This window comes from Halichoerus grypus, chromosome 6 (assembly GCF_964656455.1).
Source record: "Halichoerus grypus chromosome 6, mHalGry1.hap1.1, whole genome shotgun sequence".
Taxonomy (NCBI): Eukaryota; Metazoa; Chordata; class Mammalia; order Carnivora; family Phocidae; genus Halichoerus; species Halichoerus grypus.
Window position 1 is genome coordinate 173,617,711 of NC_135717.1, and position 26,728 is coordinate 173,644,438.

Consider the following 26,728-nt stretch of genomic DNA (forward strand, 5'->3'; position numbering starts at 1 on the left):
GCTAAGGGAAAGAAGCCCATCTGAAAAGGCTACATAACTGTATGACTGTAACTTTAGGACATTCTGAAAGGGCAAAACCATGGAGACAGGAAGAAGACCAGTGGTTGCCCAGACTAGGGGCAAGAAGGGATGGATAGGTGGAAGACAGGGGATTTTTAGGGCAGTAAAATGATTCTGTGTGATACCGTAATGCTGGATACATGTCCTTAAATGTTTATCAAAACCCAGAGAACATACAACACAAAGAATGAACTCTACTGTAGATTGCAGACTTTAGTTAATGACAATGGATCAGTAATGGCCCATCCACAGTAACAAAGGCACCTCACTGATAATGCAAGATGTTAATAATGAGGGACATTGGGGGTGGGGAGTGAAGGGGTGTTCTGGGAACTCTCCACACTTCAGCTCCATTTCTCTGTAACCCTAAAACTGCTCAAAAACATTGTCTACTAGTTAAGAAAAACTAAATGAGGAGGTATAGTAGAAAATGCCATAGTTAAGTCCACGGATTTTGGAATCACACTGGGCTCAAATTCTGACCCTGCCTCTTTAAAACTATGTAACTTTTGCGCAAGTGGTTTAATCAACCTCTGTCTCAGTTTCCCCATAAAGAATATAGGGACAGTAATACAATCTATTTTGTATCTCTATTGCGTGTGGTTAAATGGCATGTGAAGCTTTTGTACAGAGCCTGGTACATACTAAACATACCTAAGTGATATCTACTGTTAGTGTTTTTTCTTCATGATACTCACCCGAAGAGGAAGGTCTAAACATATTTTGGAAACTGTTCCTTGAATACACTCTACATGGTGAAGAGTGAGGTCTTAAATTCATGAACTTTTGGGTGTGAGGATACGAAGTATGCCAATCTGGTATATTCGCCATTTTGTACATTAAATCCCTGTGACATAAAAGAAAACAGATTACATTATCTTCAAGCACACATTACAAAGGTGGCCAACCTCCTGTCCTTTTCTGAAAGGACAGCCAGAAACTCTAAAAGTGCTAGTCATGACCTTCTTGCCAATGTTTCAAAAACTCTTCTTACAATAAACACAAAATCATGATTTTAGACTCGTTTTTAGCAGATCCGATAATTTTCAAAAATGGGAAAATAAGGAAGTTCTTGGATAGGAAAATTCATCTGTGTCTTGACTACCATGGACTCATTTCTTTGGTGGGCAGTAAAGGTGAAAAGTTTGGATTCTCTATGCTCTCACTGCACATCCATCACGGTCAGAGGCAGAGTAAGAGACAACAGCACCAAAAATGGTGCAGTAAGGACCTCTGAAAATCCTCTCCTCCATGAAAGTAAGGTAAGAAAACTGGCAAACTCAGAACTCTGGAAATTAACCAAAGGTTTGCAGCAATCTAGGGAGCCCTTATTCATGAAATATGGCAGAATCTCAGTATGCACACCAAGTTCTGTGGCATTTCAACTTCTCCTGTCCCCACCTGCCCCTGCCCCCAAATCAGTAGTAGCCTTGAAAACAAAAGCCTGCAATTTCAGTGAAAACCCAGCAGTCTGCCCGTCACTGGAAAGGGCAGAATGGGGTTGGAGCTCCTTCAAGCCCCATTACCAGAAACTGTCAAAAGGCATTTGTTGAAAAAAATCAGACACAACTATTGTCTAAACTTCTAGCTGCCTGAGACAGTAGATAATAGATGGAGCAAATAATAGACTATTTAAAACGTAAACCAAAAACCTTAAAGGGCAATCTGGGGAATGAGATGTCCACAGGGGCTTTGAGCATGCCCAAGGGCTGTGGGCTTGTTCAGGAAAGAACTGAGCAGGCCCTACACTCTCACCTATGACTGACCTTGAGGCTCTGTACAAGCAGGAAGTGAAACCTAAGGAAGGGTTGTAAACTGCCTGGCAGAGGATTGAAGGAAGCTCCAACACACACAAAGAGCCCCTCAGCAAAGACTGGAAGACTACTGTTTGCAGACATTTAAGGAAATCTCTGTCCAGTCATGAGCTGACCACTCAACTAATCAGTCAGACACTTCAGGGGTTGTCCAGAACAAAACATACAGACTTTATAAAGTTAGGTTAGAAAAGTCAGTAAACGAAACATGAAAAGTGGAAAGAATATGATTTTTGCCATGTTATTTAAAATGTCTAGTTTCCAACAAAAAATTTATGAGACATGCAAAAAAAAAAAAGAAAAGAAAGAAAGAAAGGCCCATACATACTTACCTTTAGGAACCATGCAATCAAGAAAAGAGTGGGGTGAAATATTTAAAGTGTAGAAAGAAAAAAAACCCCACCAACCTAGAATTCTACATCCAGCAAAATTTTCCTTCAAAAGTTAAAGGCAAATAAATACTTTCTTAGACAAACAAACACTGAGGAAATGTGTTACCAGCAAGACTGCTTTAAAAAAAAAAAAGTTAAATTCTTCAGAAAGAAGGAAAAATGATATAGGTCAGAAATGCAAATTTACATAAAGAAAAGGAGAGTATTAGAGAAAGAATAAATGAAGGTAACATAAACACATATGCACCTAATAACAGAGACCCAATACACGTGAAGCAAAAACTGAAAGGAGAAACACACTTGAGCAATAACATCTAAAGACTTCAATGCCCACTTTTAGTAGTGGATAGAACAACTATACAGATCAACAAGGAAACAGAGGACGTGAACAACACCATAAACCAATTAGACCTAACAGGCATTTAAAGAACACTCCACCCAACAATGGTAGAATATACATTCTTCTCAAGTGTACATGAGACATGCTTCAGGATAAATCATATGTTAAGACATAAAACAAGTCCTGATAAATTTTAAAATATTGAAATAATCAAAGTATGTTCTCTAACCACACTGGAATGAAATTAGAAATCCATCACAGAAGGAAATTGAGTATTCACAAATACATTGAAATTAAATAGCACACTCTTAACTAACCCCAGCGGATCAAAGGGGGGGAAGAAAATCACAAGTGAAATTAGCGAATACTTTTGGATGGATGAAAACAAAGGCATACATGCCAAAAATTATGGGATGTAGTGCTTAGAGGGGAATTTATAGCTGTAAATGCCTACAGTGTTTTTTAAAAAAAGAAAACCTCAAACTAATAACTTAATAATCTTCCCTAAGAAACCAGAAAAATAAGAATAAACTAATCCCAACTAAACAGAGTAAAGGAACTAATAAAGATAAGAGCAGAAGTAAATGAAATTGAGAAAACCAAGAAAATGAAGAGGTAATTCTTTGAAAAGATCAGCAAAACTGACACATTTTTACCTAGATTCTCCAAGAAAAAAATGAGAAATACTCAATGTACTAAAATCAGGAATGAAAGAAAGAAAATTACTACCGATCTCACAAAAACAAAAAGGATAAGGGAATACGATGAACAGTCGTATGCCCACAAATTAGCTAATCTACACAAAACAGAAAAATTCTTAGAAAGATACAAGCTACTGAAACTGACTAAAGAAGAAACAGAAAATTGGAGTAGACCTACACCAAATAAAGAGATTAAACTAGAAGTCAAAAACTTCCTGCAAAAAAAAGCCCAGGACCAGAAGGGCTCACTGGTAAGTTCTACCAAACATTTAAAGAAGAGTAAGTAAGGGGCGCCTGGGTGGCTCAGTCGGTTAAGTGTCTGCTTTCAGCTCAGGTCATGATCCTGGAGTCCTGGGATTGAGCCCTACGTCGGCTCCCTGCTCAGCTGGGAGTCTGCTTCTCCCTCTCCTCCCTGCTCGTGCTCTCTCTCACTATCTCTGTCACTCTCTCTGTCTCTCTCTCAAATAAATAAATATAATCTTTTTGAAAAAAATAAAGAAGAATAAGTAAAACCAATCAATCCTTCACAAACTCTTCCAAAAAAGAAAAACGAAACAGAATAAGAGGGAACACTTCCCAGAACATTCTGAGACTAGTATTACCAAATCCAAAGACATCAGATAAAAAGAAAGCTAAAGACCAATATTCCTTATGACTATAGGAAAAATCTTCAACAAAATGTAAAAGAATTAGATGTCATGACCAGGTAAGATTATCCCAGGAACTCAAGGGTGGTTGAACATATAAATCAATCACTGTAATACACCATATTAATACAATCAAGAAAAAACATTACCGTCTTGATAGATGCAGAAAAAGCATTTCACAAAACCTTTCACTGTTTCATGATAAACACACTCAACAAGCTAGGAATAGAAGGGAACTTCCTTGACCCAACAAAGGGCATCAATGAAAAACCAACAGTCAATGGTAAAAGAACAAAAGCTGCAAGTCTTCCCCCTAAAATCAGGAACAACACAAGGATGTCTGCTCTCACCACTTCATTCAACATTGTACTGAAAGTTCTAACTGAGCAATTAGGTACGAAAGGGAAATAAAAGGCATCCAGCTCTAGCTCTACAAGGAAGTTATAGAGAAGAGAAGAGACGAGAAGAGAAGAGAAGAGAAGAGAAGAGAAGAGAAGAGAAGAATTTTTCCCTACTAGACTTCAGGTTTAAATGCAAGTGCATCATTATTTAATATTCAAAAATAGATGGATGTGTAAGGCACTATTTCCGTATAAAGAATCAAACTAGGCAATAGCTCTAAAGCCCTAGATTTTAAGAATCTCGAGTTTACAGAGTTAAAGAAATGAATCAGATTTTTTTTTTTTAATGTGTAAGAAATACACACTGGCTGGTGCTCTGGTCTACCTCTCTTTGGGCAGTCCCTGATTGCCAGGCATGGTATTGCTCTAGACCTGTCTCATGTGCACACGTCTCTGTGGGCAGGGACCATACCAGGGCTGAAGCCAAGTGAGGCTGACAGCAGAGTCCCACATACATCTTCCTTCAACCTTTAACTGAAACCCAGAATCATAGCATGGGTGAATTTCTAGAAGAACATGGCTTGGTATGTGTTCATAGAGTCAAAATACATTTATTAAGCTTCCTTCTCAAAGTTTGGGGGTCAATCAACAAAATTGGCAAAATCATGGATCTTATGGGCCTTATATTCTAGTACTGGAAGACAAACTAATTAAGTAAATGATACAAATGAATAAGTATTGTGAAGATAAATGGAGCAGAGGAAGAGGACAGATGACACTGAGCACAGATCAGAGACCAGGAAGGGAACAATGTCATTAAGAGGACAAAGAGGCAACAGGAGGCCAGACGGAGGAAAACTGAGTGGGCTCCTGTGACAATTAGGCTCTCTCCGAGAGTGATATGTGAAGCCACTGGAGGGTTATATATGGAGAAGAGAGTTATATACAGGGTTATGATCTGTCTTCGCATTTAAAGGATTCCTCTGGCTATATGTCAAGAATAGACTTAAAGGGGCAGGGGAGGAAACAGGGGGACCAATTATAAGGGCACTGAAATTATGCATGCAAGAGAAGATAAGATGGTGGGGTGGTTTCAGTAAAAGTGTTGGGAAATGTCAGATTCTAAATATGTTCTGAAGGCAGGGTCAATTGGATTTTCTTACAGATTTGATTTGGCATGTAGGAGAAAAGTTGGAAGAAGTGGTCATTAACTGAGATGGGAGAGACCCAGGCAGACAGGTTTGGAGGAGAAGATCAAGAGTTCCATTCTGCATGTGTTAAGTTGGAGATGTCTGTTAGATCTCCCCGGGGTGGGGGGGATACTGAATAGGCAGTGGGGTTTATGAGCTTGAGCTCCAGGAAGAGACTGGGGCTGAAGAAACAAGTGTGGGACTGTCCGCATATAATGGACATAAGGCACGATGAGGTCAGCCAACCGAGAAAGCAGGTGTAAAAAGAAAAACATGCCAGAGCCAAGCTTTGGGGTACTCCAACCTTCAGAGTTCAGGGAGATGAGGAGGAACTAGCAAAAGATGAAAAAGGGCAGCCAGTGAGAAAGGAGCCAATCAGGAGACTGGAGTGTCCTGAAAACCGAGTGAGGAACAAGTTTCAAGAGGGAGAGATGGTGTGTGTCAAATGCTACAGTGATCAGCACAGAAGATAAGGACCAAGAATCGCTTTGGATTAAGCCATGCAGGTGGTACTGATAACCAGTACCATACTGGTGGAACTGGGAGGTTTCGGGGAGAGCCTAAGTGAGTCACAGGTAAACTCAGAGGGAAAGAATCCCTGCTGTAAAGCAGAGAAACGGTGTGGTCCCTGGGGCGGGATGGGGGTCAAGGAAGAAATGTCTTTAAGACAGGAGAATCGGGAGTACGAGTAAATACTCCCAGTAGTGATTCTTTGCTAGGCAAAGAATGAAGCAGGACGGAAAGGAGAAGCTGCCAGGTCCACGGGTTCACCAGCAGAGACAGGATCTCATCTCCTGGACGAGCCTTTTTTAGGAGCACAGTCGGTCCATGGCTTGTGACAAAGGAGAAGGCGGGGGACACAGATGTGGTGATGAGCGGGTAGGGCAATTCCCTGGGGCTCGTGTCAGTTTCCTCCGTGAAACAGGAAGTCGGGCCATCAGCAGCAAATGAGGATGGGAGAGGCATCCAGGATTCAGGAGAGAGGACGAAAACTGAAAAGTCGTCTAGAAGAGAAGGCCAGGGGAGGGTGGGAGAAGTAGGATGACCAGCAGGGAGCTGTAAGAGCCCATCCGAGCTCCATGGACATGAACTCAAGAGCCAGGCCTGGGGAGGTGGAGCATCGGATCTAACTGGGGGCAGGGTTTTGAAAATCGAGCATGATGCAGGAAGGGGCAAGCGTGTGCTGGAAGAAGGGACGCCACGTGCATGTCTTGCTCAGAAAGGTGCCCCGCCCATGATGGGAATCCTCGGTATCACTGGAATAACTGGACGGACCGGAGGAGATAAAGAGACCAGAAACTCAAGCTCGTGAAGAATTTTAAGAAGGAAAAAAATATGACTCTAATTCAACGAGCACTTACTGGGGACTAACTCGGAGCCAGGAAACGTGCTTAGGATTTGTGAAAACCCTGCACCGAAGCCTCCTCATGCTCAGCCACGTACTGCGCTTCCCACTGCACCGGTGAGGAGGCTGAGCCTCCGGGCGGGCCAGCAAGGTGCCCGGGGCCGCGCGCCGCTGCAAAGCCCAGAGCTGGGTCCGGGAGGAGAGCTCGTCCCAGGTGTCAAGTTCGTTCGGTTGCCACGACCAGGGCCTTCCCGCTGCTTTCTTACGCAATCCCTAACAAGCACCTTGCAGGAGGTGGCACGTCTCTGGCTCCCCGAGCTGCCTGGCTGGCGAGGAGCGCTCGTCCCCTGCCTCACCCCGCTCGGCAGGCACGTGGGGAGGACCCGCTGGTACCTGCGTTCCTGGTTGCGGTTATTGCTCATGCAAATAACCACTTGCTTTATTTTATCCATAAATCCCCTTCCTAATAACAATAAGGCATGCCAGGGCTTTGGCCTCGTGCCTTATTACACCACCTGAGGAGTGAGATAATCACCCAGAAATGTACTGCCTGTTGTGCATTTTATTACTTGAATACAAAGCGATTCAATTCAAGAAACACTTAGTTGAAGACAGCATGAAAAAAAAAAATAATCATATGAAAAGTAATTCTTCCTCATGCTACTGAGCACACTGCAGGGAATAATCCTCTTCCGGCGGGAGAATGGTCTGGATGACCTGTTGGGTCTTCTCCAGTTCTAATTTCTACCAATTGCAGAATCATAAAAGCCAGTGAGACTTCACTTACACTGTGAATATTCCAGAGAGCCAGATCCAGGTAGTTCTGACAATAGAGCCTATTCGGTGTTCGGCCTGGACATTCACAGTATCGACATTTTCCAAGCAACTAGCCTCTCGGCGGTTCATTCATTCTTCAGCAAATGCAGCAGGCCACGCGCAGGCGAGGGTGGAGGGACGGAAGGAGAAGTAGGAACCGCCCGACCTCCAGCTGCTCACCGTCTAACTCAGGAGTTTCGGAAAATGCCACATGTTTTTCAGCTCCAGGAAAAGGTGTCCCCACTGCCTTGACAAGGACACTGATGCAGCAGGTAGAAACGCAGTGACTTCCTGTCCTCGGGTGGCTGAGAATGTGAACTAAGTCACTCTCTCTCTCTGGGGTTCAGGAGTTTTCCCAAGAGATGCCATCCTCAGTTCCCCTCAGGGGGGGAAGAGCTAGTCCATCTGTAGATTCCTCATGCAGAAATAACGTGGTTTTTTATTGTTACTAACACCTTTCTTTTAAAATGCATTTCCTTTCCACCTTTAAAGATTAGTTTTAAAAGGCTGTTGAAGGAGACACACAGACACGTATGTAGCTTTAGGAGAGTGGTTCTCCAAATGTGGTCCCTGAACCAGCAATATCAGCATCCTCTAGAACCTTTATAGAAATGCGTTTTACTATATGTTGGCTATTGAATTTAAGTTAAAAAAAAAAAAAAAAGAAATGCATTTTATCAGGCCCCACCCAGACCAACCAGTCAGAACGTCTGGGGGTGGGGGCCCGGCCATTTGTGCGTTAACAAGCTGAGACCAGTGCTTTTGGAGAGACCCTGAGGTTGACGTAGGAGTCTATAGTTTTTGAAGGAGGTTCTGGAAAGTTCCCTGCTTAATATCAAAATGAAGTAAAAGACCACAACTGCTACACTGAAGCAATTCTAGTAGATCCACCTAGCAATAACTAAGCATCTATTTTGCTGACCATCAGTTAATCATCAACCTTGTGACGACCCTGTGAGTCAGAAACCATTAGCCCTACTTTTAGAGGTGGAGAAATTAAACCAGAGAGAAAAGCCAAATTCACTCATGAGGCCCAGACTTGAACTCTGCTGAATCTAATGCTAGGCTTTCTGCCCAGCTGTGCCGGGGTGTGTGTGTGTGTGTATGTGTGTGTGCGTGTGTGCACTTGCAGAAGTGCATGAGTGACTTGTGTGCCTTCTCACGTGAACAAATACACGAGAGCAATGAAGTCTGCATATATGGATAGAATAATAAGAAAACCTGTCAGTACTCAAGAAGGGACACCTTGTGTTTGCCAGTCTAGTAATTCTGCAACCTACTCAAAAGAACATGTAGAAAATTAAAAGCAAATCATCTACATAATAATCTAATCAAATATTAGGATTCCGGGGCTCACGCCACCTCCCCCATCCCAGCCTCATACTCCCCTCAATATCCTAGACTCGGCTGGCAACCCCTCGTCTACTGTTCTAAACATAGGGATTATAAGAATGCAAGCTGATTTACAAATATATTCCAAATGATAGGGTATCGTAAAAAACAATTTAGTCAGTCAACTGAATTCAATTTAGCAGAAAAATCCGTGGTTATAAAGTGACCTGCCTCCAGAGCCCGTAGCCCCACGTGTCTGAGCCACAGGCTTCCTCCACCAAGGGTCTCCCCTCCTCAAACTCTCCCTACATCCCCACACAGGCTCTCACCTTCCTCCAGAACCTCACTTTAACCAATACCTTCTCTTGCAGCATAAATTCCAAGCCTACCCCTGCAACACACACATTACAAGACACACCCACACGAACTCAGAAATCAAATTCGAAATCTAACACAAACCTCTCAACATTAATATGCTTTAACGGTGTAGTATAAATAATGATCATAAATATGTTGAAACATAAAAACCTGTTTGGGACAATGTTAAGAGAAAAGGTATGGTGGGGTGGACACTACGAACACAATGATATAGAAATGTGTTTTCACCTGGGGACAAGGTCTATAAGATGAGACAAAAATAGCTATGTGGCGTGGGGGAAGCAGCGATCTCTTTTATTTTAAATGCTCTTTAATAAACGTCTCACAGCATGTTGGAAAAAACATGCCTACTGGGCCCCCAGGCAGCCCATGGCCTAGCTCCGGCTTCCTCACTCTCCCTTCCTGGCCTCCCACAGCCCGGGGGTCCCTCTCCCCACCCAGCGAACTCCTGTCACCCGCAGATCCAGGTGTGACCATCACCTCCTCAGAGAGGTCTCCCTGATCACCCCATCTGCTTGCTCCTCTGCGGCCTCTCATCACAACCGGTCCTTCCCTGGCACCGCTCTCCCCACGGCTGGGAGTCACCCTCTCGTTTGGGAAATAACAAGCTGGATTACAGGCTCCATGAAATAAAATGGGGCTTTTACACCTCTGAACCCCCAGCCCCAGAGTACCTGGCACATAATTGGAAGTATTTCTCAAATTAATGAATGAATGAGGATTTTCACAGCCCTGTCATTCAACAGCATTCTCCTCCCAACACATACACACACACACACACACACACACACGCACGCACACGTACAGACGCCCCTCTACTTCTGGATCCCGTTTACGGTCATCTCCCTCTTTCCCACCTCCCAGTGCAGAAATTTCCGCATCACCCCTGATTTCTCACTCTTAGCCCCTTCCGAGAACTGGTGACCAGTGTCAGAAAGGTCTCAATTAACACCCAAGACCCTTACAATTGTCCCACGTCTGTCTTCCCTATTAGACGTTAATCATGATTAACGTCATGATACCAGGGGCCACATCTGATTACGGTGGTCCAAAAAAGAAGGGATGCTAAGTTTGACTGAACTGAGTGTTGTGGTTTTGTGATACCTTCTATCAGCGGGAACACAGATCCTAAAGAAAAAGCTTACACCATTTTGTTTGTAACGTGCTTTCTCAATCCTGGACACAAAAATGTCATTTCAGCAAGTGTCGCAGAAATTCACTCTTACCTAATGACCACTCTCAGACTCACCACCACACCTAACACGAGGACAGATACGGCAACAGGCAACAGACAAACAAGTTGTGTCAGAAGAACTGACCGCGCGCTGGCCGTCACACAGCTGTTCCCATCTCAAAAACCGTTTCCCTGGCACACTTTTAAAATGTACGAGCTGGAAACCATTACGCTCTCTCCTCCAGCTTCTGTGAGCAGACAAGGAGCGTTTAACACATCCTATTTATAGTGCAGCGGGCCCGAGCAAGTCCTAGGATGCTGGCAAGGGAAAGTCGCGATGCCTTCCCGGAGTTCGGCGAGAGAAAGTTTTGCCGCTGCTGCCACCTATCGGGGGAACGGAGCATGTGCAGCCACGGGAAAACCTGACCGCGGCCTGGTAAGTTTTCTGATGGCGCCGGACTTGGCAAGTTAACTGTCGCCACGCTGAGCCCCGACCTAAGGACATTCAGCTTTAAAATGTATACGCTGATGCTTGTGGATAAGATAAATACGTCCGTTCCTAGACCATGTTGGCCCCCAAATCAGCATTGAGTAGATGCGTGGTGCATGAATGACACAAACCAGCTGGAAGTGATGGTAGGATCATGACCAGCACTTTCTGTCCAGGGAGGCCCTACGCCCGGCGCAGTACCTTCGGCCCCGCCAGCTGGGAAAGCAGCTCACCTGGCCTTGGTGCTGCAGGATTTGGTGCTGTTGACTGTGGCAGCATGCGTTTTGGTGCTATTTCGTTTCATTTCCTTCAAAATTAACTACTTCTGAATTTGTGGATTCTGAAAAATAAGAGAGCAATGAGTGAGCACAGATTGGCAGGCAGATTTTCTTATTTACCTTATCAAGCTGCAAGGATGGAGCCTGCGGGTCTCCAAAATAATCCACGGATTTTGCAAGCTACTGGAGAATTGTGTCAAACACCTCAGGCAGGGGCCCCTGGGGGGGGCTCAGTCGTGAAGCATCTGCCTTCGGCTCAGGTCATGATCAGGTCCTGGGATCGAGCCCCACACTGGGCTCCCTGCTGAGCAGGGAGAGCACAGAAGTAGCCCAATGCTTCTCCGCTCTCCCTCTGCTGCTCCCCCTGCTCGTGCTCTCTCGCATGCTCACTCTGTCAAATAAATAAAATCTTAAAACAAAACAAAAAAAACCCAAAAACCTCAGGCAGGTCCTCTACATGAATTCATACTAAATTGTAGGTTTCCCAGGGAAGCGATCGTATGTCAATACAATATGAGCACCACTCATCTGCCCATATCTAGATCACACACACACACCCCACAATCACACACGTAATCCTACCGTGGTCCCCCTCTAGTTTCCTCACATCAGGCAGAATAATTACTTTAAAATACTGATGCCCTTATGTTACTTCCTTGCTTTAAAAACTCCAACTGCTTCCTATTGCCCTAAGAATTAAAACCAAAGTCCTTAATAGTATCACAAGGCCGTGCAGGACAGCTTTTGCCTGCTTCTCCATCCATCTCCCTCCCCCAGTTCCCTGAGCCTCAGCCACAGTGACCCTTGGCCGTCCCTCTGATGTGGCTTTCCTACATGGAAGCTGTTTCCGAGTGCGGTAGCGCGCCCCCCCAACCCCACCCCCAGACCACTCATCCTTCTCTCGGGTCTGCCTAATGCACTCCTCCTCCTTGCAAAGATCAGTGGTTCTCAAACTTGAGTGTCCATCGGAACCACCCAGAGCGCTTGTTAGGAACAGATCGCTGGGCTCCAGCTCTAGATCCCAATCCTAGATCTAGATCTTGGGGAGGGTGGGACCTGAGAACTTGCCTTGCTGGAAAGGTTGCAGGGGAGGTTGCTAGTGCTGCCCAAAACCAATGCCACAGATGTCAGTTCAAATGACACCTTCTCAGGGAGCCTTCTCTGGTGCCCCCACACTAGGCCATGCCCCCATTACATACTTCCACAAAGACCTCTGCTGTCCTTCATAGGCCTTAGCCCAGTTTATAATGACTTAACCTAGCTGCATGAGTATTCAGTTAATGCCTGTCTCTGTAGACTTTGCATTCCAAAAAAGCAAGGGCCAAGTTAATTTATGTCATCAGTATACCTCCAGATCCTGGGCCAGGGACTAGCAGTTAGGGGTGTTCAAACTCACTGAGTGAATGAATGAATTTGCTTCCACTCCTGAACCTTGGTAAGTCAAGGCAGAAATCCCTGCCATTGACTCTGGCCTCCAGCTCTCTTTCTGAGCAGTTGGCAAGGACTGTCAATTTACTTGCAAAACACTCTTCAATCTATTCCCTGCCCCACCCACCCACCCCCTCCCAGTTGCCATGATCTATCTTTCTAACACACAGATATAGTTGTGTTACTCCCTGGCTTAAAAACATGCCATGCAGAACTACACGTGTTAGAATCTCCCAGAACAATGTGCTGAGAGAAGAAAATGAGCTCATGTCCAACTAGTGAGACCTGAATCCAGTCTGTGCTTTAGTTACGACTGCTGTCCTTATTCCGAGCCTATGTATGATGTTATCCCGGGGGTGGTGGGAAGACTGGGGGCACAAAGGAACTTTCTGTACTGATGCTGCAACATTTTTGTGAGTTGAAAATTATTTAAGCTTAAAAAAGAAAAAAAAATGCAAGACTTCTCCAGAGCATCCACCTGAAGTCAAACCCCTCATTGTGGGGGATAAGATCCTTCATTCCCATTATTAGTAACCTGGCCCTGAGCGACCACCAGATACCAGCACTCCATGCGGCCTGTATTTTCACACAGCCCTCCACAGGGGCCATGTCCTTCCCCACCTCTGAGCTCTGGTTCATGCTTTTGCCAGGATTTCCTTCCACCTCTCTTGCCTGCACACTGCAATTCACCTTTCGAGATGGAGGGCCCCTCCTTCGTGAGGCCTTCCTTCCTATCTTCCTTAACCAAAACTAATCATGCTTTTCTGGAGAATCTGGTCTCATAGTTTTGTTTCGCTCGTTGTTTTATTTAATAAAGAAAAGGACAAAAAGGTCAAAGGTACTGTAATTCCATTCCTTTGCTGTGAGGCCAGGTGGGACACAAAGTATGAAGTAAAAGTATTAGCACCTCCTGGGCCATCGCTCTAGACCTACTACTCTGTGCACTCTGATTCTCTGCTTCCAGACCTTTCTGTTGGCTGTTTATCTGTGGCCCCAGCTGGTTGGTGAGCCCCTCCCCTGGAGGAATGGGCTGATGTCACCGCTTCACACTCAACACAGCTTTATTCTTGATGGACCACAGCAGACAACACCTAATATTGTGAGGACAAGGCGGCTGGGCTAATCTTACTCTTGATTCTGGAAGCTAAACAGCGCCCTGGGCATGAGCACGGCAGTCTGACAAGTTCTGTAGGTCATCTCTGGCTTCACGCCATCCACAGTTTAGGTTCTCCAAATAAAGAGAACTCTGAGACATTCATTAATGACTTCAGGGGCGCCTGGCTGGCTCTGTGGGTGGAGCGTGTGCCTCTGGATCTCGGGGTTGTGGGTCCGAGCCCCATGTTGGGTGTAGAGATTACTTCAAAATAAAATCTTAACCAAAAAATTACTTCAGAACTTGGTGAGGTAGAAATTAAGAAGGCTCATAAAACCAATGCCCCCACACAAGCACCAAGTCACTGACCATCAAATACACTTCTTAGTCACAGACAAACACAATTAGAGGGCTATTTCACTGATATATTTGTTTATTTGCCAGATAAGTATTAATGTCCAGTTTTTAACAGATGCTATTTATATCAGAATCATAACAAAAGTGCCATCCATCTGCCTTGGCATCCAGAGAAAACATAATTCAACACGAGAGTAAGAAATGTGTGCAGCCAAACAGAAATGGCATCAGAAGCAAAAATTGTTGGAACTGGTATCATGGGGTGGGGGGGAGATTGTCACTTGGAAAAAGTTGCAAGCAACACAAAAGATTTTGGCAGTTAAATCCGAATACTTGAGAAAAATCTTTCTCCCTGTCTAATCTGATATCATATGGATGTTTTATCATATTTTGGGACACATACCCTATAAAGTTCCCTTTTTAGCCTTCCATACACCCCCTCAGCCATTTATGAAACATCTACACTTTTGGACAATGGAAAAAACAAAGAGTTTAGAGTCAAGAAGACTTAGGGTCAAATTCGTTCCACCATCTACCATCCGACTCGCAAGTTAATTAACCTCCTCCTGACCCAGTTTCCTCATTTGCAAAATGGAAATAACATCTCTCTTTGAAGCAAGTATTCTTAACCTGGAATCTAGGAGTGTGGTCCACGTGTGTGCTTTTGTAGATCACCAAACCCTCTGAGATTAAATGCAAAAGTGTTGTGATGTGATTTTTCTAGAGAGAGGATATATTGCTTTCACCAGCTTCTCAAAAGGCTAGTGAACCAAAAATGGTTAAATGCCATGCTGTCCAGGCTGCAGAAGGGTCATGGATAATGTCTCTAAAGCACCAGACACAGAACAGGTTGTGCTCACTATTTGGTAGCTGCTATCATTTTTAGGTCCTGGGAGTGTAGAGAACATATATCAGAGGCGCAGAAGCTGGTGGACAGTTACAGTGTAGGTGGTGAGTGTCCTCTCAGGGTTTTATAAAACCACAAAGGAGGGCAAAGCAAAGTCAGTCAAGAATAAAACCCAGCTGTAGAAAGTGACAGGGCAGAGGCACCAAGAGGATAAGGACAGTGACATGACCGTCACTGCGGTGGCATGCAGCAGGTGCTCAAGGACTAACTGTTAACTCAAGGACTAAATGAGCAAACAAATGACTGGAACCGACCCAGGGGACAGGACAACAGCATTTATAAAGTCCTGGGGGAAAAATAAAATTGAGAAGGTGTTACTGAAAATGGTTACCATTCAGAGTTCTTTTATTCTTTTTTAAAGATTTTTTTTTTTTTTTTTAATTTGAGAGAGGGAGAGAGAGTGAGAGAGAGGGAGCACAAGAGGGGGTAGGGTCAGAGGGAGAAGCAGACTCCTCCCTGCTGTGCAGGGATCCCGGGACTCCGGGATCATGACCTGAGCCGAAGGCAGTCGCTCAACCAACTGAGCCACCGAGGTGCCCCAGAGTTCTTTTATTTCAACTATCCCATACAAATGTAGTAGTCCACATTCTCTCCCTAACTGGTGAGAATGTTGAGCCTACACCTTAGCCATTCGGTAGTAATCAAGCCCTGCCCAGGCTTTGTAATAAAGACCTACTACGTGTTAGAAAAGCTTTAATTTTCCAGAAGAATTAAAATGCTTTATTTGCCTGGGGCTGCCTGGGTGGTTCAGTCAGTTAAGCGTCTGACTCTTGATTTAGGCTCAGGTCATGATCTCAGGGTCGTGAGATCAAGCCTCACATTGGGCTCTGTGCTCAGTGCAGAGTCTGCTTGTCCCTCTCCGTCCCCTCGCTTGCTCTCGCTCTTTCTCTCTCTCTCTCTCAAATGAATAAATAAAATCTTTTTTAAAAAATGTTTTATTTGCCTGGACAAAATAAATTCGCTTCCTCTCTGTCTCTCTGATTTTCTTTTTTCTTGAGTTAACGAGAAGCTCGCAGCTAAATTTGCAGCCCAACTATATTAACCATTATGGACAATCTGAGTATTCCCCCTGCTGACGTTACTTTCCTATTCTACTTGTAGTCTTCATGATCCTGATTAAAATGTGTTTATTTTACCATATTATATGTATTCTTAGGCGTCATCTCAAAGCCTTAGGGGACTTAGGGAGCACATATATATGTTTGAGTGCTAGAGCACCAGTCAAGAACACAGAGGTTCTACCATCAGGCAATCCTGGGGTAGAAAGCACACTCTACCATTTCTCTGCTTGGAAGGCCCTTAACTTCCCTGAGTCCCTTTTGCTTCATCTACAAAATGGGGAAAGTAACAGTTCTTTTTTGGAAGCAGGCGGTGAGGACTAAACCTAAAAATGGATACGAGGCCCCGGGTTGTGCCTGGAACACTGTAAGTGCTCGGTAAGTACTAGCCAGGAGTCGCAGTGGTCACCGTAGGTCTAGTAGCAGAAGTAGAGTTCCTAAAACTGCACACAAATACATGCAAGAGAAGAAAACAACCAAAGCACCCAAAACAAAGTAAACCAAGAAAGAGACAGAAAAAGGTCAAAACCAAGAGACAAAGAGGTCGAACACGAAGTTCTTCAGTGCCGGAAGCAGAACATATTCATACGCTCGCTCTGTTCACAGACTTTTCTCAAACATAACCCTTTCCTTTAGCGCCCTCTTCCAAATGGTGTGGCTATCCTGGAGAACATTGTGTTGAAGGTGTATTAACAGTTAAGAGTCACAAGCATCCAATCTCCATGATGGTGCAGGCCTACATCTAAATATACTTCACAAAAAGGTCAGCTCACTCGTGGTATTGGAGGGAAGAGAGCCAGCGTCCGTGTCTTGCCTCTCTCGCACTTTCTCAGGCGCACTGTACAGCGCATTGGACCATCCTGGCAGGCGAAGGAGCCACCCAGGAAGACCTTTGGGGACGCTCCGCAGCTGCTACCCGCCAACAGTCACTCTCGATACACACCTGTGAAGAAGTTGCGTTGTCTCCATGTGCCAGTCAGCTGCAGGAGTCACACCGTGGGCGCTGGAGAGACCTCTGTGCATGGGGGACCAGGTGGATGGCTGCAAAAGGGCAGGAAAAGGCCAAAGTTTGGAGAGCAAATTTAAAGTCTCAAGTAAGCACTTCTTGACAAATTTCTGCAAGCACCTCGCGTGAGCCAAGCACCAAACTGAAGGTGGAGGGAAAGGGAAAGCACACATCACTAATATAACCCACGTGCCCTCAGGAAGCTGGCCATAGGGTTGAGTGGGAGGCCAATGTTCCCAGACAGTCCAAGGGGCCATGCCTATTCCACTTTTGAATGCCCCCCCAACTTAGCCAAGTAAATGTTTATTGAATTGAAGACAATGGGTAAAAGACAGTTGAAGGGACTACGGTGTGTGAGTCAAGTTCATTTACAGCATTCCTGAAAGCCCACCCATTTAGGGGCACATATAGGCCTCAAGAAACATTATTAAATTGCTCTTTTTGAGAGAGAAGTAAGAGTCCTCTTAACAGGGACAAGGCGTTCTAAGAGGCGAAGATTTTTAGGAGGGAAGGAAAGGAGAGGAAAAGAAGGGAAGGGCAGGGGTACCTCAGCCAGTGACCTTAAGTACGCTCTGCGCAACAGAACACTTCACAAAGCACTTTCCAGACAAACCTTCCGAGGAAGGCAAGGGTAACTGTGTGGTCTGAGGACAAAGAATGTTCTAGAAAGACCAGAGATTTTTTTTTTTTTTAACAGGCAACGCAAGTGCCAGGTTTGAATTCTGGCTCTGCAACTTCCTAGCTGTGTGAGCTGGGACGATCCCCTTCACGCCGTAGGGCTCAGCTCCCCGTCTACGGGGGCGGGGGGGGGGGGTAATGATCCTTGAGGTCGCTGTGGGGACCAGTGAAATAAGGGACACGAAACATTCTGTAAACGGGACGGAGCGAAGGCATTGCCCCAGATTTCCCGTGTGACCTCCACGGATCCAGGGAAGAAGAGGTCACCACCTTCCCCGTCGTGGTCTGTCTTCCCCAGATATGACGTCAGCCCACGGGACGGGGTCCGCACTACTGGCCGCAGTAGCGCCAGGGCCTACGACGGTGACTGACACACGTGCGGAACGGATAAGCGAGTCACCAGCCCAATGGCACGTTTGAGGGCGGGAGGCTCCGTGTCCCGGGGCTGAGCAGCAGCCTTCTCCGGGCTGTGGGACCCTCAGAGCCGCCCGCATCGACCCTCCTCTGCCCTCGGCTAGCGCGCGGGGTCGGGACGCCGAGGCTGCGCCGCCTTACCCGAGACCCCTTCTCACTTCACCTCGCGGGGCCACTGCAGAGCGCCCGGACTCCAGGCCGCGCGGCCACAGAAACCCAGCCCACTCGCCGTCTCTAGGACGCTGTTGCCCGAGCAACGACGACACTCGCTGATTGGAGGAGGGTTCTGCGCACCCGGCAAGAAGAGAGGCCCCGATTGGCTAAATCGGTAACTGGAGGGGCGTGACGAGGTTTGCCCGGTGCTCCGCCCCCGTGGGAGGAACTTCCGTCGGAAGCCTGCGCCCTGGGCGCGGGAACCCGCAGAGTGCCCCGGCGAGGGCGTCGTGGAAGCCGGCCTCTGTGACGTGGCCTTCGCGCTAGGTGGCCGTCGGACTGGTCCCTCGGAACCGCGTCGAAGCACGTGGCCTGTGAAAGGCAGACACCCTGGCCTGTAAAAGCCAAGCGTAGCGGCGCGGGGCCTGGGGTCGGGATGAAGGGAAGAATGTGGGTGCAGCGCGGAGCACGTGCTGCGGCCTCCCGAAGGGTGGCGCTCGCCGCGCTGGTGGCTCTTGCGACGATGCGCGTGCCTGGTTGTGCCCTGCCGGCCCCGAGGAGACCGAGAGCCGCCGGGAGGCGGGACCAGCTTGCCCCTACCCCCCTCGCTGCACCCTCAGTGTCCAGGGACCACGCTCCATGAACAGTCACCCTGATTATTCCCATTTTACAGATAGGAAGCCGAGGCCCGGAGAGGGTCTTCTGTCCCCGGACGCGCAGCTAGTCGATAGCAGAACCAGAGTTAGAACCCAGGCAGGCTAGTCGCTGCTCTCCGTAGCGGGGGCCGGGGGGGCAGTGACCAGAGCGGCAGCCTTGCTGAGGAAACCTCTGCACGTTTCTGGCCGCAGAGAAGCCGAGATGACCTGTGGTCTTCCCTCTCACGGAGGGGTCCGGAGTATCTTCTGCCCGGACCTCCTGCACCCTGGGCGCCTGGCCTCGCCTCGAAGCTGTAGGAGTGGAGCGCACTGTTGTCTCGCAACCCCTTAGACGCCCATCTCTTCTGCTCTTGTTCCAAAGGAGGCCAGCCCGTCCATTTGTGTCCTGAATCCCACCCCCTTTGACCTCCTCGGGGACTTCATTGCCAAGGGAGCCGGTGCTCAGGGACTGCTCAGGGATCCTGAGACCCTTTCAGGGAGTCCCTAATTGTCAAAACTATTTTCATAGTAATACGAAGATGTGACTTGCCTTTTCTTTCTTATTTTCTCATGAGTGTGCAATAAGGTTTTCCAGAAACCACATGATGTGTGACATTGCAACAGATTGAATGCAAACGAAGATAGAAGAATCCGGCTGTCTTCTATTAAGTCAGACCTTAAAGAGATTTACAAAAATACAAAACTGCCTCTCTTTGCACTAAATGTTTTGGAAAGCATAATTTTTCATAAAAATGTTAATATGTTATGGGTTTATTAGTATTTTAAATGAATTAGTAGGGGCGCCTGGGTGGCTCAGTTGGTTAAGCATCTGCCTTCGGCTTGGGTCATGATCCCAGGGTCCTGGCATCGAGCCCCGCATCGGGCTCCCTGCTCAGCGGGAAGCCTGCTTCTCCCTCTCCCACTCCCCCTGCTTGCGTTCCCTCTCTTGCTGTCTCTCTCTCTGGCAATTAAATAAATAAAGAAAATCTTAAAAAAAAAAAATGAATTAGTAAACAAGTATTTAAAATTTTATCTGTTTTGGGGCGCCTGGGTGGCTCAGTCATTAAGCGTCTGCCTTCAGCTCAGGTCATGATCCCCGGGTCCTGGGATTGAGCCCCGCATCGGGCTCCCTGCTCTGCGGGAAGCCTGCTTCTCCCTCTCCCACTCCCTCTGCTTGTGTTTCCTCTCTCGCTGTCTCTCTCTCTGTCAAAAAATAAATAAAATCTTTAAAAAAATAAATAAAATTTTGTCTGTTTTGCTTTCTGATATGGTAAATATTGATAGAACTCACAAAAACCAAAGCTCTTTGAGATCCTCTATGCTTTTCAAGAGTGCAGATAGACGCTAAGGCCGAAAAGTTTGGTTCTGAGATCAAAAGGGCTTAGGTCATTGCCTCTCTCCCATTAGGGCCAACAGTCTCATTCTATTTCTCTCTCCCTTTCTCTCTCCCCTGACCTCTTTCCCTCATAAAATATGCTCTGGTATCTCACATCTTTAAAAAAGAGGGGGAGGGGCACCTGTATGGCTCAGTCAAACATCCAATTCTTGATCTCAGTAGCCTACTTTAAAAAAAGGAAAAAAAAGATTCTCTGCTCCCCTTCACCCCACTTCTCTGTAGAGTTGTCCGTACTTGCTCTCTCGGTTACCATTCACTCTTGATCGGTCTTACCAGAGGCAAAACCCCATTACTCCCTGGTGCTTGGTCAGTTTTCATGAATATTTCATCTGTACCTGACTTTGCCTCACTTGGCCTCTCAGTAGCATTCAGCCCAGCTGACCGATCACCCTTCTACCTGAAACACACTCTCATCGCTCCTCTGAAGCCGTACAACCCTAGGTTTCGCCCTGAATCACCAGCTACTCAGTTGTCAGACCCCACTGCTGACTTTCCCCCTCTGCATGGCCTTTGAACCTCAGGGTCCCTCTGGGTCTGACATAAGTGGTGCTCTTGTACTTACTACCAGCCTTGACCCCTCCACGGTGTGTACGGGAGACTCTTCAGGTAAGCCATCCACACAGCCCTTGATCCTCCGACCTCCCCCACTATGTCAATAAATGGCACCACTCAAACCAGGAAACCTTGTTATCCGTTCATAATCATTGCCTCATCCCCCACATCTAGTCCTTCAGCAAGTCCTCTTGGTTCCAATGCCAGAGTCTGTACACTGTGATCTCATTCATTCACTCTCTCCAACCTCACCCACACTACCCTGCCTTCTGAGGGGAAAATGTGGACAAGTCTGTTAATTGTTAATTTTTCTACTGATCTTTTTGTTGTTGCTGTTTGTGTTTTCAGCTTCCGACAGAGATGACGCTAAAAATTGTATTTAGTGTGGGTCTGCTGGAAATGAACTAATTCAGTTTTTATTTATCTGAAAATGTGTTTATTCACTTTCACATTTAAAGGATCATTTTCCTGAGTATAGATCTCTAGGTTTGCAATTATTTTTGCTCAGCATCTTAAAGATGCCATTTAGTTATATTCTGGTTTCCATCATTTCCGCTGCAAAGTCTTCTGTCTGTGTCACTGTTACTCTTTTGAAAGTCATGCATCTTACTTTTCTCCAGAAGTCAAGATGTACCTAGGTGTGGTTTCCTTTGTCTTTGTCCTGCTTGGGTGTCGCTGCAAATCTAGAATGTGTGTCTTAATGTCTTTCATCAGGTTTAGAAAATTCTCAGCCAGTATCTCTTCAGATGCTGCTCTGCCCCATTTTCTCTTTTCCCTCTGTGACTGTGAGAGCCACAAGTACCTATTTACATAGCACCAGGATGACTGTTTGTAAAAACCTATTCTGTGACTCTTTGTAATCTTCAGGATTGCCTCGCTATTGTTTTTTAAAGTACGCTTTAGAAGGCCTATTTAAAAAAACATCTAACGCCCCCAACACCAAAAAATGCAATGACATAGCCTAGCAATGTACTAAATCTGTGTTAAATTTCCTTTTCTCTCTCTCTCTCCAATTCCATCAGGTGTCTACTTGTTCAAAGACAGCATAGTCGAGGCGATACGTTGTTCAAAATCAAGTAACTGACATGATAAGCTGCTACATGAGAGACTTTGTAAGGGTTCTAGTTTTTGGTAACACTCTTTTCTGAGGGAAAATTAGAGGTGAAAAATCCTGATAGTTGCTGTGTGAGCAAACACGGTATTTAGTAGGGACTTAATAAATGTCTTTGAACTGATCTGAACTCAGTAGGTGAAGCATACAACTGGGGCAACATCGCAAAGAATTGGGAAACTCAAAATCCTTATGTATTTCCTTGAACACAAGGATGATTTTTTTTCATGTATTTAAATGACTGATCAATCTGACATGAGGTTTTGTCATATAATTCTCTTTTTCTTTTTTTCTTAAGAGCATCTTCACTCCAAAGTGTTTTCCCTGCTCCTGGAAATTTTTCACTCCACGTAAAGAGTTAACTTGGTGTTTTTGTTTGTTTTTTACAAGATCTCGATTCACCTCATTTGTTGATTGTCCTGATAAGCCCATAAAGCCCGTTAGATTCAGTTTGATCTTTGTTCACGCAGACCGGAGTTCTGCAATGTGACAGTGGCCCCAAGGAGTTTGTAGGAGGAGACCGCTGTCTTCCTTGACCATAGCTTCCAAAAAACACCGGCGGCCCCCTTGGATGCCTGTAGTAGATCTACTTTCAACAAGGCTGAACCTATTACCTTGTCCAAGATACCATTCAGCGTCCTTTAAATCTCTAACACTTCCTGCCCACGAACTGTTACGATTTCCACTACTTATTCCTATGCAGGAATCTGCTGTTCAAAACCTTTAATGATAATCTTGAGAAGCTAGCCATGGGAAGTTGGAGAAAATATTTTCACACTTACAACAGCCAACAAAGAGCTCATCCCCTCAGCAATCAAGAGGAAACTCGGAATCATGGCGAGCTGTGCGGCAATAATCCTCTGTCCCTCCGGAGGCTCCAGGTTTTGAGTACTCACTGCAATTATGTATACCTAGGGGACTGGGCACTAAGATCAAGCCTGAAATTATTTCACGGTAATCAATAATGATGTTATAAATGGAAGTTATACCTTCATGGGGAGAAATACACAGCAGGAACTGATTAACCCCTAAGAAGTTAAGTACCGTTTTCCACCTCGCCTATTAATAAAGAAGAAAGGAAGAGCAGACACGTGGCATAGATACATAATGCATCTAAATGAGAGTGGAGAACATCCCTGGGAAATCCGCTACGAAAGATTGCTCCGACCGGTGTCCTTTTGATGGCCTCATAAAATGGAGACCGGAGTCTCCTGAGCTGTCCTTTGAAGAAAAAAAAAATTAAATAAAAATAAATGAGGTATAAGTAGCTCCTCTGGAAAAGCTACCATGGTTATTTTGTTCTTTACTAAAATAGATGCTTTCTCTCTGATATTTACCTTGACAGCTGACGCAGCTGCTCATTTAAGTACAATCAGCCAGAAACTAAATTGCACATTTTAAACACTATCACTACAAATCATTGATTATTATTTGCAAACGGAGTCAGTTTTGCAGCTATCTTAGGGTGGTGCGTGGACAGGTACTATGTGCGGGCTCCGTGTAGCTCCTCTCCATGTTTTCATTCCCCTCTGGTGCGCTAATGCACTTGTGAGCTCTTCATTCCCTGTAATAGTAACTGGTCATCTCCTTTCATGGAACAGGGCATCAAAATCCACTTAGCTCGCTCCTGAACAGGATTCCACAGTGTGGAAGACTGGCATTTAGAATCTTAATGAATCCTGCCCTCTGAACATGAGATTACAGCAATCTTGGAAGAACAGCCCACCCTCCGGAATAAAGAAGCAGTTAAAAAATAATTTCATGTTCCATGCACCTGGGCAAACCCCCGACAATCACAAGCAATTCTCTTTGCTAAGAGCCAGGATCTTGCAACAGCTTGTAATTAGTGCTGTTTAGCATTTAATTTGCCTTTAGTTAGGTAACAAGCATTTATTGATTACCTGATAGGAAGGAGCGCTGTGCTAAGCACTGTGTGGTGACAAAGTGACAAATGAGCGCCGTCTCTACTTACGTCTTCTTGGGGCTGAGAATAGAGACCTTGGAAAGGAAGCTTGAAAAGTCACAAAATGTTTTCTTCACAAATGTAAGCCCATATACTCTTCCAGGGGATTATTACTCCTTCAGAACTGAAGGTTCGAATGCCTGACACGCTGCATTCTGAGAGAGGTGCTGGTGGTCACATCTTGTCTCATGGTGGGCGTGGGACCCAGCCGTCACCCATTCCCCAGGCTGAGGACGCTTCTGGCCTTCTCGTCTGGGGGTCCCCAGGTGCGGCTCAGACCCCCGGGGGGAGGCAGCCACCAGCCACTGAAAGTCAGCCTGGCTGCTCTAACCGGCAGCCCTCCTGCTGTCTCTGCTAAACAGGGAAGCCCCAATTCCTATAGGACGGCAAGCGTCGGTCGGGGAGCTAAGTTGGATTCACAGCCACCCCCTACGAGCTGAGATTTAAGGCCAACTTGGGGCAGGCGGTGGACATGAATTGGCAGCACTTAGAAACAGCAGCGGAGGCTTTCCAAGAGGCCAAAGTAGTCCATCAGGGGTTTGGGGAAGAGAGCATTAGGAGTGCAGGTCAGGGCCTTGGAGTAGTGAGCTGCACGGCCAGGCTGGAGAGGGCCCGTGTGGCAAGTAACGAATCACGCTTGCGGAGTGGGAGAGTGTTGAGACGACCAGGTGCAGCTGAATTCGGCAGACAATGGGCACAGTCCAGCCATCAGGGCCTCACCGGCCACCGCGGACTTCACCACCTCTTACGAGCTAACTCCTTCACACCAAGGAAGAGCCCTGGCCTCGCCTCAAGGAGCAGACGGTCACTGGGTCTGGGGTACGTTATGAGAGGCACCACAGTGGCTCCGACCCCTGGGCAGTGGTGGGCGTGGGAGGGGGCCATTTGGGTTCTTGAATTAGGACCACGCCTATAGTGACCTCAAAGCCTCAATCGGCGTCATCCACATTAAGTTGAGGAATGACAATCCAGGCAGAGGGAACAGCCTAAGTGGACACAGAGGTCCACATGGTCAGTGGTTCTTGAGCAGAGTGAGATGAGTTCCTAGCTACCAACTGTATTTGAGATTTTTTCTGGAAATCACATGTACCATGGAGTATAAAGGGGAGAACTGAGAGACAGGAGCACTAGGGGGAAAGCAAGATTTTAACCAATCCACTTAAAAGTTTTTTGGGAATGCATAAATCGGAGGAGAGAGTCTTGTTGGCTCTGTTGAGAGTCTTTCCTTCTGCAGAGATGGCCTTGCTTGGGTATTTTAGGACTTCTGTTCCCAGCTGGTGCTCAAAACCATGGAGATATGCAAAGATTACAACTTTAAGGAGAATAAAATGCATTTTCTGGTTGATTTTTGTATTTTAAACACATTTAGCATTCTCTGGTGTTTGAAGAATGCTTTTAATAGAGCACAGATTCCTTCCGTCAATGGTGAGGGACAGATTTAGGGACTGTGGCTCAGACATCCGGTGCCAACTAGCTTACAGGGATCCAAGTGTGAGAATCAAGTTGTCATCTGCTGTGTAGATTTGGCAAAGGCTCAGCACGCCTCGGAGATGGCGGTCCTAGGCCCAAGCTGTGTGGCAGGTGCGTCTGGGACTGATTCTCTTTGCCCTTGCTGGCAGAGTCCATCACTGGCTACAAGGTCATGGTCTCCCCCCCATTCATCAGCTCCATCTGGGTGGAGTCAATAGACAATTGGACCACTTACGAGTCACAGAATGTTCATGCTGGATGGGATGTCAAGACCCCTGGGCTGAGACCTCCCCGTTATGAGATGAAAAGGGGCTTCCCTCATGGTCCCACCAATACTGGCAGAGCAGGAATCGGAACCAGGTGCCCGACTCATTTTGGTGCATCTTATTTCTTCCCACCTGGCATGCCTCCCACTGGACCCTGCCCTGTCTACTCCCACCTGTTTCCAGACCCAGCCTGTGGTCTGCTTCTTACATTACGCAGTCTCCCTGCTCTCCTTGGTGTCAGCTCTGCTTACTTTGGAGAGCAAGGTGCCGGCCCTCCGCACCACTCCTTTGTTTTCTGTTTGCGGAGGAGACGTGCGTGTACGCTGGCTGGTGCTCGGCTGCGGATAGCAGCAACGCTCCCGGAGCCGCAAACTGGAGACTTGAACAAGCAGAAGAAACCTTAGAGACGGCTTACTACAAAACATCCATTTGGGAGAGATGGCAACTCAGGCTGAGAGAAGGCAGCTGGCTTGCCTGGGTCAAACAGCCAACCGAGGCAAAACCAGGACTCTGGAGCCCAGGTCCTCCGATCCCCACCCTGGGCTCGCTCTGTAGGTATTTGGGTAATAGATGAGAGCAGAGTCCCCAGGGAACAGAACAGTGGGGTGCTAAATTTGAAGGGGAGAGTTATTATGATTGTCTGTGTCTCCAGGACCCACACGGGGGACATTATAGAGCAGATGCTCAATAAACACCAAGGAAGGAGATGAAGGAAGAGGGGGAGGCGTGCCAAGCGAAGGGTCTAGGCTGCTCTTATGGGTCCTGTGTTTCTGGGCTTTGAGATAGAGGGAGAAAGATGGGGAAGGATGGGCACCAGAAACTGTCCATGCCACAGTTATACCTACACTTGAGAAGCCAGTGACTTGTCAGGAAGGATGTCCCAGGGGAGGGGTGTAGAGAAAGAAAAGCAAAGCAAAGCAAGAAGCGTGTCGTGGTAGAGGCT

General features: G+C 46.4%; 1 protein-coding gene across 1 annotated transcript in view; it reads right to left on the bottom strand.

Moving 5' to 3' along the window:
- EFCAB6 (EF-hand calcium binding domain 6) overlaps positions 1-24,781 on the bottom strand; it is a 231,154-nt gene extending 206,373 nt beyond the window's left edge. The window contains exons 1-4 of the mRNA XM_078076716.1: positions 23,988-24,781; positions 17,085-17,182; positions 11,254-11,360; positions 759-907 (exon numbers count right to left, since the gene is read on the bottom strand). Of these exons, the coding sequence (XP_077932842.1) occupies positions 759-907; positions 11,254-11,324 (220 nt within the window). The 5' untranslated portion in view covers positions 11,325-11,360; positions 17,085-17,182; positions 23,988-24,781. The remainder of the gene's footprint in view (positions 1-758; positions 908-11,253; positions 11,361-17,084; positions 17,183-23,987) is intronic.
- Positions 24,782-26,728: the final 1,947 nt, after the last annotated feature.